Here is an 18,923-nt window from a genome sequence, read left to right on the forward strand (position 1 = left end):
TATCGTGAGAATATCAATATATTTCTAACACTATATACCACAACGTACAGACGTACTTTAATGTTCTGACCGCAAACATTTTTCTCAAGGGCAAAATGACATTCGATAGGAGTATTGTAAACATACTGTGGTTATTTGAGCTGGGTATTTGACAGTTGATGGTTGATAACGGTGATAAATGGACAATTAGAAACAGATCCAATTTGCCTAGTGTGTTATACATTTTTATGTGTGCTGTGGTGCACCCAAAATGACATGCACAAAATTCCAACTTTAGGTAAGAAGTTCTACTATTAAATTCAAAAGTCAATCATGTATGTAAATAAGGTTCTATAAAACATTATGTCTTTCTCAGCTAAAAATATTAGCTTTTAGTATAAATAAATCATAAATTTCATGTTTTACAGCCCATGGGAAATTTTACATTCTGTTTAGTTCCACATACCGTAATTTGTGGCTTAAACCATGGTTTATTTGTTGAAAATACAAGCCAAAAATAATGGTTCATTCAAGACTTTTGAAGAGTTATTAAAATTACAGCGGACCAAGTTTTGAGATGTGCCTCTTTCTTGATATCAAAAGTTTTTCCATGAAAGAAAAGCTTTGAAATTTTACTTTTAAAAATGGGGGCGTGTACAAATTTTGCCAGCTAGGAAGTCCAGGCTCTGTGGCTATTTTGTACAAGTTTGTTGTCACTTATCCTATACCATCTTTAGAATGTTTTTTTCTTTTCTGGAGGAGATTGGTGTGATATGGATTCTAAATCATAGTACACTGTTCAAGCTATTAAGCAGTTTGGGGTAATTTGTATCATATAGACACCCTGTCACCTAACTATTTGTTGTTTCATCTTAGTTCTTGTTAGGTCAGGATAGTTCAGGGTATTGATTCTGTTAAGGGCAGCCAGTAAGCTAGGGGTCAACCATCATGTGTACATGTAGGCTTTACACACTGAGGTCGCTATCAATTAATCAATCAGAGCAAGTGACATCAGAGCACTGCTGACAGGTCCTACAGTGATCTTGTGTATATACATGGACTGCATTCACCAGCAGTCAACACAAGTCCAACACTCAATATGTTTTTGTATCAGCAAACTTCAATTGGTGCAAATTATTTAGCAGGGCACTGCCGCCTGGTTCTAAGGCTGGTATAAAACAGAATCCCCTGATTCACCATGGATCTATGGTTTGTACCTTACTGCATGTTGTACTTGTATCAAGGTACAGTACAACACTCTGGTGGCAAAATTCTGAGATGAGCTTCATTTCTGGTTTTCTTAGTTGATTTGTTTAAAAATTAATTTTACTAAATATTTCATGGCAAAGTATTACTTTTCCAACAATAATATGACATAAAATAGCCATAAACGATGTTTTAAAAACTAATTTATGAAGTTTGAAAATGTGCAAGACTAGCACAGTGTCTTTGTACAGACATTCTTAACGTTAGCATGATGGGCAAGTTTGCAAGTGTGTCTTCTTTGGTAGGAATTTATCACATGAATGGATGGAATTTGGCATCACTATCAGTAATAATACCAAGATAATGTCTCTTCAGCCATGACCGGCCTTACAAGTTCAGTACGAGTTGGCTAACGAGGTTCCATCTTTACAACCAATCAACATTCCTAATTAGAGTATGATATTTTAGTAGTGCAGAGTTCTGCCCAGGATTTCTTGATTGTCAACATTTCCTTTTTCCTGGTGTGATATTATGCAGAATCTACTTTGTGCATTCGTCGTACGTGTAGGTTGTTTTCACTCTTGTCCTCATTCCTAGTATGTGTAAGTGGGTTCTGATATTAACCTGGAGAAACAGGCTAATTATTTGAAACTCGATCATCTTTCTTGAGAATAATAATGGTGAATAAAATGGAAGTTTTATCCATAACTGCACTTCAGAGCACAATTACATTATACCATATAATACAGTGTATGATTATACCATGATATGTTGGTAGCTCTTAGATTGCACCGCTGGGTTGTACCTCCATGATGCTTCCATATTTGTACTGTTAGACTTACTCCATGGTTAGACATGCAATTTCATACAGCTCCTTTCCAAAGCACAACAAGTAGCTAAGCACAACAATATCATGCTAACCAGAATTTGGTTACCAAACAAAATACTATCTCACAATGTTCAATTTGTGACTCTTTGTATTTGCTAAGCAGGAACAAATAGGGCCCAGATGTGTGATAACCAGATGGATAACAGATCAAGGTGAGTTCATTTGGATGTCACGTAATACACATGTGTAGGTACCTGTATGAATATTTTTAAAGTTATTAAACGACAGAGAGGTCAGCCTTTTGGTTTCACTTTACAATGCTAGCCAGCACCACACTGACCAATCCCCCACTGACCTGGTCACGGTAAACTGCTTTGTCTGTTATCACCACACAGGAAAACTTGTTATTGCATATTATACCTTTCAATAAATTTAGACTTGACTCATTTGCATATAATGCATCTCGTGTTGCCATGCAATCATTCTAATTGCGGCTCTGTCGACCGGGTCATGTGACTTCACTTTCCTTTGTTCTGCCCGTATTTAAATATTTTTTGTTTGCCTCGAATCCTTTTGAGGGCACTTCCCTTCTCGGATAATTTGGGTGAAGTGGAAATTCAGGAAAATTTTTAAGCCTTGGATGTACATACTGTATACCAAGTGTTCAAGTTGCATCTTGCACTACATGTATCTTTACAGGCCTGCATAGCTCTGGGCTTGATTCGAATGGCAATTTCATAAAGCACTAACAGGCCTGATACTTCACGGAGGCAACGAAGGCGATTGCCTCCGTGTCCCCTGGTCATTGCCTTGGTGCCCTTGAAATGCTCCAGTACAAATTTGCAATTTCATCATAGGGTGCCCTATACCAAGACGAAAATGCCTTGGTGCCCTTGCCCTTTCAAAAACGAAGCATACAGCCCTGCACTAAGTTTCATCTTTGTTGTGGGACATCAAAGCAATTAGGATAGATACGCAGAATAAAATCCAAAATCCGCCCCTGGTCCAGTAAAACTTTTCATCTACCAGCCTACAAGCTCTACTGTCCTGTGGAAGCTTGAGCCCTGGGACACTCATTGAACATTCAAACAATAGAATAATTTTTCACAAACCATGGAAATTCACCTCTTTTTGTACATGAAAAAAATTAATAATTTAGGGGTTCAACAAAAACAAAATGGACTACGACAGGATTTGAACCAAAGACATCCAGGTTTAAGTGTAGGCATTCTACCAACTGAGCTATCAAACCTAATGTTGGCTGTCTCCTTATTTTGTCAATGTCTTTATTCAGGGTGCCAGCCAGAAGCCATAATAACCGTTGGCTGCCGAAAAACATTTCCCTGTAATTTGACAAATCAAAATGGCCGACGAAAAAAGGTAGCCGGGAAACAAAATCCAACCAAAACAAAATCCGAAATCTGAACACCGACTGCTTTCAACATAGAGTATCTCTATGATGTTTGCTTGGTTTACTGCAGAAGCAGGAAAATTACTTTGCCTGTAATGAAAACTGCTTGCAAACAATCCCTGTCTACTCGTTTTATGGCCGCAAGCTTCAATTTGGTTGTTTTCAGGTGCATCATTTAGGAGAGCTATAACTTAAAAAAAGTACAGGCCCCCCCCCCCCCCCCCCCCCCCCGAGGATGTTTCACTTTTTTAATATCGGTGGCTGACATTTAATCTCAGCTGAAAGTCAATATCCCCTCCAAGAGACGCAGACACTTGTTATTTCTTTCACTTGCATTTTTTTTGTTCTTCTTCTACAACGCTGTCTTTTGGCATTTTATTGTTTTTCATTTTAGTATGTTCTCGATCCAAGGGAGTTGATTTCTTTCTTATGTAACGGGAAAGACAAAAACCAAACACTTGTTTGTGTAGTAGCTTTTTCTGAGAAGGGATGTACCGGTAATTTATGAAAGGAGTGATTGCATTTCAGAGTGAGTTGTGAAACAATGAATAGGGTTTGCCTTTGTGTTTCTGGCATTATGGTTTGGCTGTGTGAAAGTATAGTGTAGATTACAGTGTTTGTTTGGGTCTGTGAAACTACTAGTGGGAAACTTGCGCTAAGCGCAGGTCCCGCTACATGTACATAATATTAATAATGATGTCTTCTATAGCGCCAGTATCCACACAAAAAAGTGCTCATGGCGCTTGCTTCAACCAAAAAAGTTCCCTCTTGGTCGTCCTCCAGCGATGCAAAAGATCAAGAAAATAAAAAAGTCCAATGTGTATTGAATGTAATACTGAAATGTTTTCGAAGAAAGATAGGTCTTCAGGGTTGTTTTGAAATTGTAGTTGCCCTAGTAGTACATAGGGCAGTTAGTACACCACCAAGGTATTTCCCAAGAAGAAATGCCTTTCTTCTTGAGGAGGTACCTTGATGGTCTCATCCTAGGAAAGATCACCAAGGCTCTGTTCTCAATAGCTTAACCATAGTTAAAGTAAGGAGGTCTTATCTACTTCAACTGCTCAGAGGAAAAGGAGTAAATTACAAAGTGCATCCTCTCTCCAACCTGGATCATTCCAAACTTTCTTGTTGTCTCTTTAAATGTTTCCATTCATCTTACTTTCACACTCAAGGCACAGGGTGTGGGGGGACCAACTGAAAGTGAAAGTTTGATCTCTTTCTCAAGAAATCTGTTTTCTTGCATTGTATTCTGATGGTGCTTGAGCAGTGTTAGAAAGATTTAATTACAGTGCAGAGGTCCACTTAGCGGGGAAAAGTCTCTTCTTAGGAGAGAAAATTGCCACATGTTGTGCAGGATTCTGTCCCAATAAAGCACCAATTGCATGTTTGTGACCTAAACTGTGCTGGGATCTTTATTATTGGAAGAGACTATGTGAAATGCCCCAAGTGTCATAAATCTCATCATACGTGTCCAGACTTGCATGAAGTAAATGGTTACAGTATAGGCCTACTGTACACAGAACTGCTAAAGATGGTCATGATTTGGGAAAGAATAAATTTGTAATTTACACAACACACCGTGTATTGACATTAAACTACACACTTACTTCAGTTGCCCATAGTTTTCTTCTTTGTACTCGAGGGCTATTTTTAGCAATGGGACACAATGGGGCTGTTGAACAGTTTCTGGGATAATAGACCATGCAAGTCTGGCACATGTTCAAAATTCATGTAAAGGTACATGTACTGTACATGTATGTATGGTGCCCTTCTACTAGCATACAGTGGACTTGCGTCGCATTGATGTAAATGTGCACTACACAGAACACAAAGGGGAACCTGACTGCAGAAATGGGGCGGGAAAAAGTTTTTCTGTGAAGCTGCTGTCGAAAGAATTGGGTCAAATTATCATGCAACGAGAATTCTTATACCAAATCCGAATTGGCGGCTTTGGCTACAACTGCGGCTAGTGCTAAGGGCCTGAAACATTGCTCTTGAAGAAGGGGCACAGCAATTTTCCTTTGTAAGGGGCACTTTTTGGGGAAAGTTTGCATTGGAATCTTGCTAAGGACACAAAAGCACAGGGCACCAGGGCAAGTGCTGTGGGTGCCATGGATTATTTCAAGGCCTTTATGAAGGGTTTTGCTTAGGACGCCCCGAAACATAAAATGCATTGTGATACAGTGATCCACTTTGTAGGCATAAATGTTGCCCTACATGTACATGTAGCTGCCAATTTGGACAGTGTCTTAATTGTCATTTCATAAAAGGAATCGGCCTATTTTACAGGCCTTCAAACTGTTAGTTTGAAATGGCAAGGCCATTTCTGCTTAGCAATTGGGCAACTATAACTTGTAATAGGGATAGGTTGTGGACAATACTGGGGCAACACTTGCCTAATTTTGTTTTTCTTGCCTCAGATTAGTTGCTGATTAGATTTGAATTAAAACAAAACCACAACAAAAGCCAAGATGACCACACTACAATATATATTACTTAACTTCCCCTGCCAAGCCCCATCTGTTGACCTAAATCTACGACATGATTCAAATACCACTTCCTTCATGTCCTTTGATTTTTGCCATTTGGCAATAACACTTCCTGTAAAGTTGTCCCAGGTTATCATTGTAGAGAAGCTAGTTAAAAACAAATGATAAGAGTTTATTTTTTTCTGGTTCAGCTTCTTCTTGATTTTAGATTGTTATGATTTCAATGCATATGAGGAAGTCACAATTTTTTTTTGAAATTTAGAAAGTATAGAAAGTGTTAGGACAGTGATATTACATTTTGTAATGTACAGGCCTGATTATATACATAGTACTTCACAGCGGCAACGAAGGCCAAAAACCGTGGTTCCCCATGCCCCTTGGTCACTGCCGGCCTTGGTGCCCTTGAATTGCTATCAGTAGAAATTTATAATTTCCTCATAGGGTGCCCGTTACCTATGAGAAAATGCCTTGGTGCCCCGGCCCTTTCAACAATGATGCAGACAGACGTGAATGTTGTTGAGCGGACAATAGAAGTGACATTAGAATATGCAGTAGTGGCATAGCCAAGGAACAGGAATGATACGGAATGACAGTAATGGGACAGCATTCTACCTTAATAGTGGTCCCCTGGCGGGAAAACACCCTTAGGGCATGAAGGACCAGTCTCTCCAAGTGGTCTGGCTAGGGCTAGTTCAGTGGTCCTAGCTCTGGAGTTTAACAGAGGCCAAAAAAAGGGTTGCCCGTTGCTTTTTGTTTTACAACTGGTCAGCAAGACCAAGACCCAATTTCATAGACCTGCTAAGCACAAATATTTGCTTAGTGTGAAATTTTTGACTTGATAAAAAATGGATCACCAACCAAATTTCCACTTGATTTTTAGGATAAGCAAACAGCAACTGAATACTAGTAACACTAACAAGCAACATGCAACACATGGAAATTTGGTTGGTAACCCTTTTTTTATCAAGGAAGAAATTTCATGCTAAGCATTTTGTTGTGCTTAGCAGCTCTATGAAATTTGGCCCAGTTGGCTTGACTTTTAACTGGTCCGCCAGGTTGTTGATTGGTCCGCCATTTTTTTCTAAAACATACTGTTGTATACCAATTGATACAATATCCTTGCCTGGGACATAAAGCCAATGGTCCAGTGTGTTGTGTAACACACATCAAAGAACCACAGTGCACTTATCGAAAAGAAAAGAACTTCTATAGAAGTGTTCCTGGTTTGATTGGCTGCGTATTGCACCACAGCACCTGTAAACCACATGGTGCTATGTAGAAGGAGTAACATAATTAAAACCATAGAGATGTTCAAACGTAGTCCCACATGTACCTTGCAGGAAAAATACTGAATGTTGGAACGCCTTGAGCGTCACTGAGTGACGGATACGAGAGCTATGTAATATTATTATAGCATTCATGTAAGTGATCATAATAAATGTACATGTACCAATGGGTACCTGGGGGATTTTCCAAGAAAATCTTATTAGCAAACTTACTCAAATGTACAGGTCTGACAGTCACCATGGTTTCCATCTCCAAGAGGGAAAATTTGTGTCAAAATTGTTGTCATTTGAAGAAAGAATTGTTTACAATTCACCAAGTAATTTGCTATCATTCTTGGCACTTCTCAAGGTTGTATCTTCACAGACATACATGTAGACTGTGCACCCACCTATTATGAAAACAATCCTGCCTGCTGTGACCTTGACAGCTGCCCTCTGTTGGCCAATTGTTTTTAGTTTTTTATTATAATCGTTTGAAGGATTATGTGTCATCTTATTATGTACACATTGTACAGTATCCATAAAGGTGCATTTTAAATGTGAGTTCATTGTGTGCGTTCAGGTTTTATAGCGACATCTGTTGCCACAGGTAAATTGGTGAAAGTTAATAGTTTATTAGAATCCTGGGCACAACAAGGGAAAGGGGCCTGGGGAAACTTTCAAGTTCAACAACAATGGAGACTTGTTTGTTTTTTTCAATGTAAGAATTAATAAACCAGGGACAAAGAATGTTTGTGTGGCCTGTAGATTTGGAACCTCATACTTGCTTGCAGGGTAAGTTAGAAAAAAATCAACAAAAAAAACAATGGAGACGTTAGGAAGGCAATGAAACCTTTTCGTTATCAAAAATAAATACATGAACATAAAAGAGAACAGTGTAATATTTTATAACTCAGGGAAAAAGGATGTTTGTGTCTATAGATTTTTACCCTCATGCCCTGCTTGAGGATAATTTTTTTTAAACAAATAAAAAGAATAGTGGGGATAAGAGGCAATAAAACCTTTGATTATTAAAATAAATGGAAATGTAGAAGAAGAGAACAATCAATGCTTCATTTTCAAAAGGGCAAGGGTACAACTCCATGGTAAAGGGCACCCTATGAGAAAATTTTAAATATTGACTAGAGCATTCTCAGGGCACCAACGTAATTACCATGAGGCACAGGGGCAATTGCCTTGCTGCCTCCTTGAAGTATGTGTATCAGACCTGATGAATATTCAATTTATTTTGTTAAGAGGTCCAATTGCATTACATTTTTTTTGTATTGAAAACAATTTTTATAAGCTTTCCCTTCCATAACAGCACTTGATTGACATAAGACAGGTTTTGGTTCGTATACAAAAATAACCGAAGCTAGTGTCTCTCCTCCCCTGCAGTAGTTTTCCACTTGTCTCAGTACTTTTCCACTGCCGCTGTATACTGCACCCTGACCCTGGCTGTGCAGAGGGGAATGCTGGCTTTCATGCAGGGGCTCTGGCAAGTGTACTGGGACAGATCTGAACAGATCCTGACCTGAAGTCATAAATTTCGATCTTGGACTTTGAGAGCCTGGGCCCAATTTCATAAACCCTTCAAGCACAAATAACTTGCTAAGCACAGAAAACTCTTGCTTAGTAACATGCAAAAATGAAATAGGTTACCAGCCAAAATTTACATTTACCAATGCTGTGACTGGTACCCTGCTCATTTCTTGCTAAGCATGTTTGCAAAGCAGTGTTTTCTGCTTAACAGTTTTATGAAAGTGGGCCCTGGAGGGGGTTCTTTGGGCATGACCTTCTAATGTATTAGAATTACGTCCCAATGGGGCTGACCTTCAGGGGCAAGGGAATGTTCTGTTCATGTATTCTTTGAGGTTATAAAATATGTATTTCGTTGGCTGTACTGTTGACGACGCTAAAAAAGTTGCTTTGAGAATTTATTTGAGGAAATTTAAGGGCCCAGAGGTGGGGATTCAATGTAACTGACATATTAAATTTATATTTTGGCAATTAGCAATTATCAAAATTCAATATTGCAGCCCATCTCCTGGCAGCTTCATTTTTTCATTCTTCACTGTGTAGGGCCAACCTGGTACTTGTCCTTAGTTTCCTAACCCAAGATGCAATGTGCATAAAAACGTGGGCTATTGTACTTTAGCCCATGGTCTTTCTCGACCATTATAATTCTTCGATCTCTCCTTTGTTTTTCATTCAAACTGTAGAAATGTGGTTGGAGCTATTGCTGGTCTTAGTTGTTGTAGAATCTTGCCAAGTCCAAGACTAAAGAGACCCAAGAAAGTGTACTGTGTTCCAAAGTGTAGGGCTACTCTGTATTAAATGTGACAGTACCGAAGTGCCATTTCACTCCAGAAAGTTGTTTACACCAGGGAGCCCAGAGCCACACAATGTATAGAAGTTTGTTCAACCTTGCTATTTAATATCAAGGGTCCAAACTCTGCCTGCCTGGCCTCAATTCTTTTCAGAGGGGAATACAGCGTGTTCCACTTTCAGTGGTACCCTGGAATACACTGGACTTGTTGTGAATGGACACATGGTTAACCCATGATATACCCATGGATTCAAGCTAGCAGGGCAAAATTTCATAGAGCTGCTAAGCACACAAATTTGCTGTGCTTAGCATGGAAGTTCTTCTTAGTAATAAAAACAGAATTACCAACCAAAATTTCACATGATATTTAGGATTTCGGCAAAAAACAGCTGAATACCAGTATCAAGCAATATGCAACAAATGGAAATTTGGTTGGTTATCCTGTTTTTATCAAGAGAGAGATTTCATGCTAAGCAAATTTGTGTGCTTAGCAGCTCTATGAAATTGGGCCCTAGACCCTGCTTGTCACTGGTGCCTCTGAATCCATGTATGACCATGCTGGGGGTCCTTTGTTAACCAACCATACACAGAAAGGACCAACGGGATAAACAACTATTGTTGTGCTTTTATCAATTCATGAATATTCATTCTGCTGACTGACCAATCAGGTTCTCTGGTCATTGTTAAGGCCCTTATTAGTTGTGCAATGAATATTCATTCTCAGTTTCCTGTTGTTATTGTAGATCAGAAAATAGATCTTTAAAGTTCACTCTTCTAAAAGTGTGTTGTCTTGCACAATAGTGACAGATCAGCTCATGAATATTCAACTGGTTTTATTTTAGGGCTGGGGTCTGGTTGTATGGTGAAGTGGTAGTGTACCTTTCCTTGCCTTCTGCCTCTCTGGAACCCGGTTCGAATCCCGCCGGGGGTGTCTTTGTGGTTTGGGTTTTCAGTCCCTACCTCTGCTTTGGTTTTCTGTTTTTTTTTCCCCCACATCTGAAACTAAAAGTTCCGCCTTTCCTTTTGCTATAAAGTAGGCCTACTAAATACTAATTAAGTTCATTTTTTCTTAGAACTCTTGGCTTCACATCCCCCCCAAAAAAATTAAATGAATTGAAAAATGAAAGTGAAATGAAATGTCGCCTACCGACCAACCGACTTCTTCCCTGCTCTTGTTGTTGAAGACGCATTATTTTTTTACTCATATTTATTTTGTGTTTTCGCTTCATCTTGGCGAAATATTATACTTCTAAGTTCTACAAAGCCAGCAAATTTTAAGTCGGCTCTTCAATTCAATTGTTTATTGTCACACATGTAAATACATATAGTGACATTCACTTCGGCTTGTGAGTCTAAAAATATTAACAATTACAAAAATGTCTCCTTGAGAAAATTATTGAAAGTGTAAAGGCCCTCATTCTTCTTCTTGCTAATTACTGTACATTGAACATACAATTATTTTTTTTTCTTTCTACTTAACCTTACCTAGTACTGTCGCTTCCTGTTCTAATTACATGTAGTAACCACACGTACTATGCATATTTTGTATACATTATGTATTTGAAACAATCTGGAAGGATGAAGAGGTGTTTGTTGTTTAAGCTTGTAGATATTCCGACAGCAATAAGTTGAAACGCAAGAGTGAAACCAGAATAACAAATTCCTTCGCTGCTTAATAATTTTCAATTAAAATTCTTTTGTAAAATTTCGCTGTGCTAAACATGTTGTGAATTTCTTTGATGGCAAATACATGTCTGGACTTAATTTCAAACAAAGAGACTGCAACCTTGAAAAGTTTTATGGCAGAGCCCTCTTGCAACCCCCCCCCCCCCCCCAATGTTGTGAACATAATGAATTCTTATCAGATTTTTAACTGTACACTTCCCTGTTTTCTAATGTAAAGCAAGGACGCATTTAAACAGCATCAAAATAAACCAGCTTTATCTCATGAATTATGCAGCATCACTCGACCAATCAAAGCTAAGTAGGCTAAGCCCTCCCCCTATTGCATCATCACAGCCTCGCTGTATCTATGCACACAATAACATCAGCTGATGGTGTTCATTATGAATTATTCATGAGCAAGGTCAGCTGTCAACAGTGCAGAGGGAGAAGGACAGAATCAGCTGATGTTAGTGTATTGCCTGGGTATTGGTGGACGTGCACAACAACCTGCTGCTAGTGGTTCACATGTGTGTAGACCGTGTGGAGTGATGCAATAGAGGATCCGTATTGCTACACTGCATGCCAGCTAGCAATAAACTGTCAGGTGAAACGAGTAGAGTGGGATGGTTGAGGTTTACAAGAGCGGAGACAGTGTTTTACTTGGATTGAAGGATCCCACTGCTACATCCTCCCTGAAGAAGAGCAGCCGACGGGAAGCTAAAGTTGGAATAATGGGCAAGAGAGTGAGGGCCGAGAGCCCGTACAATGAGGTGCAGAAGTTGTTTTTGGAAGACGGACAGTTGAAGTCCAGACCTACGTTGTGTTTGAGATGTTTACAGGTAAGTAAGACAATGGGAATGGCAACATCATCAATGGTTGGCAAGATCGAATGAATTAGGGTTGTACTCTGGAGACCGTTGGTTCAAATCTCACCCTTTTTAATGTTTTTGTCTACCTTAAATTGTTAAAAATTTGGTTTATTTATTGAATCAAATATCATGGTTTCTGTGGATCCATAAAAAGTATTATATTAAATGTCTTAAATTTTCCTATCGTCTTATATTGTAAACAACCAAATAGTGCAGCGTGATGTTATAAAACATTAAGTGTGAGTGACTCAAGCGTTTTCTACCCTGCTATATTCACTTATTCTGGGTATTAAATTTGGTTAAAATGTAACTTTTCAAAGGGTCTTAACAAGCCTTAATTTTGTCTTTTAATTTTAAAGATAGGTGAAATGGTTGGGGTTGTTGCCTGTTGTCTCAACTCTGAAGAATTTTTATTGAACCAAAATCAATAACCATTTTTTATTTGATTGCATCAAAACAAAAGACAAACCATCAAACTTCAAATCAAATTGCATTTCAAACATTCAAAGTTCATGAAACACTCAACTTTACAATTCTGAAACGTTTTCAACTTACTGTGCAGTTGGAGTAAGAAACTTCGGTCATTAGTAAAAAATAACTTTTCAAACCGAGCTTTCCAGAAGCTGTTTGCGTGTTAATTAATGGTGTGGCCTTGTATAGGGTAAGGTTTCCATTTGTTTCCCCTTAGGAGAGAGAGAGTGTGTGGTTAATTGGAGATCAAAATCAAATGTAATTCTGTTTTAAAGCCAGTGGAGACTTTCGGTAAACATTAATGTATCACAACTTCTTTATAAAATAACAAACCTGTGAAAATTTAGGCTCAATCGGTCATCGGAGTCGGGCGAAACCCACTCTTGTTTCCGCACGTTTCGCCGTGTCATGACATGTGTATAAAACAAATTCGTCATTCTCGATATCGAGAATTGATATTGTTTTAATGTTTTCTCAAAAAGTAAAGCATTTCATGGAATAATATTTCAAGAGAAGTCTGTCACCATTACCTTCTGTAAACCCTGTAAGTTATTTGTTAATCTGTTTTTACTTTAACAGTGAAATTGAGTTGGTGCAACATGAGCATTATGCCTGACTTGTGTAAATGTCATTTCACTTACGGAAGACATTCAAGTATTTAGATTTGCATGTTTTCCTTTCGTTTGTTTTGAGTTGCCACATTGTACCAGTGTATTTGTTTTTGTCGTATCATGTTCATCTTGATTCTCTTTCCGGAATTTCGGGTAACCGAGTTAGTTGTCAACTTTCTAGTCATTAAATCTGAGTAGCGTTGCAAATTTTCTGTCTGCATTCTGAGAAAAGGTGAATTTGGTTGAAGAAGTTGAAAGGTTTTTACAGTGAACAGGATGACTGGTTGATCTGAAACCACCAGGATATCCTTGTTTCCTGTTTATTACACAATCGGTAATAGAGTCAATTCATGTGGGCTGACACACTCGTGTACAAATCTTTCAACCTATTATTTTAAGGCTTTATGTTTGGTTCTGCACTGGTAGAAAACCCCCCTATTGCATTGCGACAGTTGTTTACTGTTAGGTTATTTCCCTTGTTGGAAACAGGTTATTTCCCACTTTGGAAATGGTAGAATGCCATCGCTCAAGGCAGTATATATCCCTGTAATTAAACATGTAGGTGTCATGTAAAGATTATGAAGTGTGATGTAGGCTACGCAGTATGTATTATGTGGTAGGATTATTGCTGTTTTGAGGTCGTCTTTTGTCTAGCATTACATCAGAGGACAATAACTGTCTGGGGAGCCCATCAATCATCACATCCAGCCATCTCTTTGTTGTGGCTCATTGTGTTTATTTCCAAGTCCCTTGTTGCGATCTACTGCCCCCCCCCCCTCCCCTCTGTAGTACCTTGACATCCAGCCAGGGTCTGATATTCTGGCCCCCCTTGTACAGCATTCGGTCCAAAACACCCAAATGACCAGTCTGGGCTGGCTAGTTCACTTTTTTTTTTTAAAGGGTGTATGTACTTTTTGTAGGACAAAAAACACAATGTCCACAGATTTACACTAAACTTACACAGTTTAAAGATAATGATAGTAGAAAGCTTCCCTGAAAATATTACGTGCTGAGGTGCTGTAGTTTGGGGGAAATGAGAAAAACAATGTCATGAAAATAATTTTCGGTCTCATGAGACGAAAAATTATTTAAAGCATTTACAAACGTATTTTCATGACTTTGTTTTACTCATTTCTTAAAAACTACAGCACCTCAGAAAGTAATATTTGAAGGGAAGCTTTCCACTTTCATTATCTTCAAACCCTGTAAGTTTAATGTAAATCTATGGACATTTTGAAAAAGTACCCAAATCCTTTAAAGGCACTGGACACTATTGGTAATGACTCAAAATAATGTATAGCATCAAAAAATCACTTGGGAACGAGCAATGGGGAGCTGTTGATGGTATAAACCATTGGTAGAAAAAGGCTCTCTCTCTCTGAAATAACATAGAGAAAGAGGTAATTTCTCACTAACAAAACTGAAGTCGTTTTTAGGCATCTTAAAGCACACAAGTTTATGTGAACAGGGGTGTTTTTTATGTTACTATTCTCTTGCAACTTCAGTGACCAAATGAGTCAAAATGTTGTTATTGTAGATGTTACGATACATCAAGTGAGGAAAGACCAGTATCCAATACTGGTCTTTGACAATTCCAAAGGTGTCCAGGGGTCGATTTCACAAAGAGTTAAGACTAGTCATAACTTAGGACCAGTCCTAGGAGATATACAAATTGCATGGATAGTCCTAAGTTAGGACGAGTAACTGGTCCTAACTCGACTAAGACTAGTCCTAAACTCTTTGTGAAATCCACCCCAGTGCCTTTAAAGCCAGTGGAACCAGCTGGTGGATCGGTGAAATGACAAGCTAGCTGGTCTTGCCGGTCAGTCACTCAAAAAGTTAATGGGCAAACCCTGGTTGATGCCAAAATTAACAATTATCGTTGTTGTTTTCATTTTTCTAAAAATCTACTTTTTTTTGTGTTTTATTTTTTTTCTAGGAAAAAGGAGTGAAGGTACCGAGGCAATGTGCTAATGGGCCGAGTGGGTTTATCAGACGGTCAGAGGTGAGTCAACACACCCTAACAATCCTGTGGGATATTTATTATATTTTATTTTAAGGAGATACATCTGGTGATTCTTTGCCAATTCAACTACTCTTACTCGTAGCATGGTCTGCTTACAGAGACAGTATCGGAACCAAACAAGTCGCCCAAACGAGTCCAGACAATATGTTGTTCCCCCATTTTGTCCAGTAATTTTGTTGTTGTCGAGTACTTTTCCCCTGTTTTCCGTAAATTTCATTGGGTTAGATGGAAAGTTGATGCTACAAATTCATTGTGATCTATAAATGTTTTGTCAAAGTTGAATCATTACATTCTCAAGATGATTGTGAAGATCTTCAACGACGTATCATGTGATGACAACCTGCATGTAAAACATGTGAAAGTGCCCACTTATTTGCACAGGAAAGTTGACTCCAAATACAACTTTTTAAAAAGGAGGCGACATTTCAAACTTGAGTCTTCCAAACTTGAGAGCAAAACTGAACTAAAATTTCCTGGTTGGTGTGAAAGCATTGTCCATATTTTCCCTTACTACATGTATGGCCATTCAAAACAACGAGAGGACCAGCCAAAATTCCTTTGTGCGATCCTGCTCGCTAGTTCAGTGTTGAAATGCTTCCCAATTTAATATTAAGTATAAACTTGTGAAATATCTCACAGATTGAAGACTAATGAAACGACCAGCTCACTAGTGCTGAGTTCAGCAAAAACCCTACTTTCCTGGTTTTAATATTGATTTTCATCACTCTCTCATCAACTTTTCACTTTTACTTTTTATGTTGACCACAACTTTTGTAGCGCTTTTGTTTTGTTTTACCCGGTTGTATGTTGTCTGTAAATCTGGTGAAGGCTGTGTACAGGCTAACCCCTGATCCTTATCTGTACCAGTCCTGGTTGACTCGAGGGATTAAAAAGAAATTGTCCATTCAGGAATCAAATATTTTGTGGAGATTATTTAATCAAACCCTAATCCCTGATCCCTGTAAATATATGTACAATCGCTGTAAATATTTGTACAGCTTTTTGAAAAAAGGAACCTCTAAACACACCTTGATTTTTTTGTTGGAGTTTATGCCTCACCCTGGGATGAATTTTAAAACGAAATCAAAGGACAGGAATTACTTGTCGGCAATGAAAATAACTAATGGTCTTGCATCAATAATTGATTAATTGAAGTATTGCATCAATAATTGATTAATTAAGATATTCACCGAGCACACAAGGCTAAAAAGATGATCATTTGAGAATAATTACAACAAATTTTCAGTGGCCTGATGTTTTGACCCTAGTACATGTAGAGTCTTTCTCGAAGGCTAAAATGAATAATTACTGGTGAAATGTTGCTGATAAATTTATTGCAAAACCTTTTGAAAGCAGCTTCATGTACTGAAACTTTAAACAAAAAGTTGTGTCATCAAATGACATTCCTTCTACATTAGTCTCAATAGACAATTAGTCATTTATAACAAAAAATTATCAGCTGTTGCTCCAGTATCAGAACCTCCCGATACTTTTCCAAAAGAATTTCCTTGAACACTTGCAGAATTCCTTCTTTTTAAACTGAGAAGCATTCCAATGGTCGCACTGTCAACCTGGAAAGTGAAACTCAGTTATTTTTCATTAGTGCAAGCTTTAAAATAGATGATTCAGCGTGCGGTTTGTACAGAGGGTTTTCCGAGCCTTTGTTGGACGAGTTCATTGTGTGGCTGTTTTCCTAGTGGTTGATCGGGCTGGAGCCAGAGTTGAGTGTACGGACGGTACATGTAAAGACATGACACACTCACACATCACGCCACCCAGCTCAATGTAAATAGGCTAATCATTTGACATCAAGGGGTCGTCAACTGTCATATACAACTATATTTAAATCGCGGTGGTTCCCTCATTGTGTTGTTTCCACCTGATCTGTGTTTGAGTTGAGAATCGTATTTTTTAAAGTATGAATAGATTCCTCTCGTAATCTGTAAAGGGGGGGGGGGGGATGGTCTGTACTAGAAGATTTGTATATGTGCTTGGAATCACGTAGGCCTGTTTAATCAATTGCATTGCATTAGATAGGTATTAGACTGTCTGTAGAGCGCTTCCACTTGGTCTGTGTTTTCGAGTTGAAATTGTTTTTTTTTTAATTTTTATAAATAGATCCATCTTTTAACTCAGCAAGCTTTCTCAAAGCAGAAAGAAACAATAAATATTTTTTTTGAAAATTTTCATTTTATTACTTACTTGTTCATTTATTTTGTATTTATTAACCTTTTTTATAATTGGTTATTTTGTTATTTTTCTGTTCTCTCTCTCTCTATTTATTTATTTATTTATTTATTCATTTATTTTTTACATATATTATACAGTTTTTTTTTTGGGGGGGGTTTTTTGGGGGGGGGGGTGGGGTTCAGATAAGTTTTCTCTTTGTTGGTAAAAAGTTTGCCAACGGCACAATTTGTAGAAACTAACCCGTTATATTAAGGTATGTTGAAAGACTTTGCCCTCCCAGTGCAGGTGTAGATATCAGAATATTTATCATTTTGAATGGCCTTCTCCATAGGGCTGATTTGATAAGTAACTAGAAGGTCATTGTATTCTAATTGAGCAAATGTGTCAAAATGAAGAAAGGAGAAGAAAAAACAGGGGGGAAGGACCTTACTGACACAAAGCTAATATGATTATTATGTGGGTATGCTGTGGTCTGCATAGCTCCCTATGACAGTGCAGTTTACAAGGTCAAAAGGTAGGCTTAGAAAGGGGGTTGTTTTGAAAGATCAGCGGGTACTTGCCCAATAGTCTTTTGAACTGTTGATGTCACAACTCATCGGATGATTGGACCTAAGTTTAGCTGGACCACTGACCTGTATGTGTATGGAATTATTAGTATCAGAACATTTTGTTTGAGTGCAACAAGTTATTATGCCCTACAAATAAAATAAATGGTAAAATGATAAAGTAGGAATCTGTAGGCTCGTCACAAAATGCACGTATGCAAAGTAGGATTTGATGACAATGGGTTTGGGGATGAACCAGAGCGGAACTATTTTCATCCAGCACTTTTGCATTGGCAATTTTTTTTTTATCAGAACAGACTTTGTGCACACAGAATGCCAATATTGAGTAGCCAATTATGATTTTTTTAACTATTGTGTAGCGTTTTGCTTGGCTATGCAAGAGAAATCGTTCACTGTGAATACGTTTACTTTTAAGCGGTACAACTGCTAAGCGCCATCTGGACTACATTGTAAGTACCCCCAAAAAACAGCTCGGATGCAGTGACATTGGCGAACCTGCTTCAGCAGCTAACCAAGGCATGTCTCCTGTGCTTTGAAATTGGCCTGAAGAGTTTTCCCAAGAATGGTAACAAGCAAACACACTTGACAAGCACCTTAGACAGTAGTTTTCTTGAAGAAGGGATTGTATACAGTCATTACTTGGGCTCAATCAATAGTCCAAAACAACTGCAACCAGAAAATGATAGTTGGGGGCTCTTTTTCAAAAGAATGATTGCAACTGGCCTTATTATAACTGAAAATTTGAATAAAGATTGCTGGTATGCAGATTGCACATCCAGCACCTAGTCCTAAGAAAAGTCAAGGGATTGCACAATCTTTCCTTAGGCTCAGTTAATTGTCCCAAACAACTGCAACCGGAAATTGATATTTAGAAAAATAATTGCAACTGGCCTTATTATTTTTACTCAAAATTCAAACAAGAGATGCTGGTGCCCAGATTATCCAGTTTTCCAGCTGTCAATCATTCCTAGCCAGCCTCTTTCTTCTCTCTCTGTCAAGCAGGGTGGCTCCCTATGC

At 38.3% G+C, this 18,923-nt stretch overlaps 1 protein-coding gene across 2 annotated transcripts in view; it reads left to right on the forward strand.

The window, feature by feature from the left end:
- Positions 1-18,923, forward strand: part of LOC139946838 (sestrin-1-like) — a 50,427-nt gene that overhangs the window by 5,925 nt on the left and 25,579 nt on the right. The window contains exons 1-2 of one of the 2 annotated variants that reach the window (XM_071944565.1): positions 11,660-12,012; positions 15,064-15,129. In XM_071944565.1, the coding sequence (XP_071800666.1) occupies positions 11,797-12,012; positions 15,064-15,129 (282 nt within the window). In that variant the 5' untranslated portion in view covers positions 11,660-11,796. Of the gene's footprint in view, positions 1-11,659; positions 12,013-15,063; positions 15,130-18,923 lie in introns of those variants that run through there. The other variant, XM_071944564.1, reaches the window with a different exon arrangement.

The sequence above is a fragment of the Asterias amurensis genome, chromosome 14 (assembly GCF_032118995.1).
Source record: "Asterias amurensis chromosome 14, ASM3211899v1".
Classification (NCBI taxonomy): Eukaryota; Metazoa; Echinodermata; class Asteroidea; order Forcipulatida; family Asteriidae; genus Asterias; species Asterias amurensis.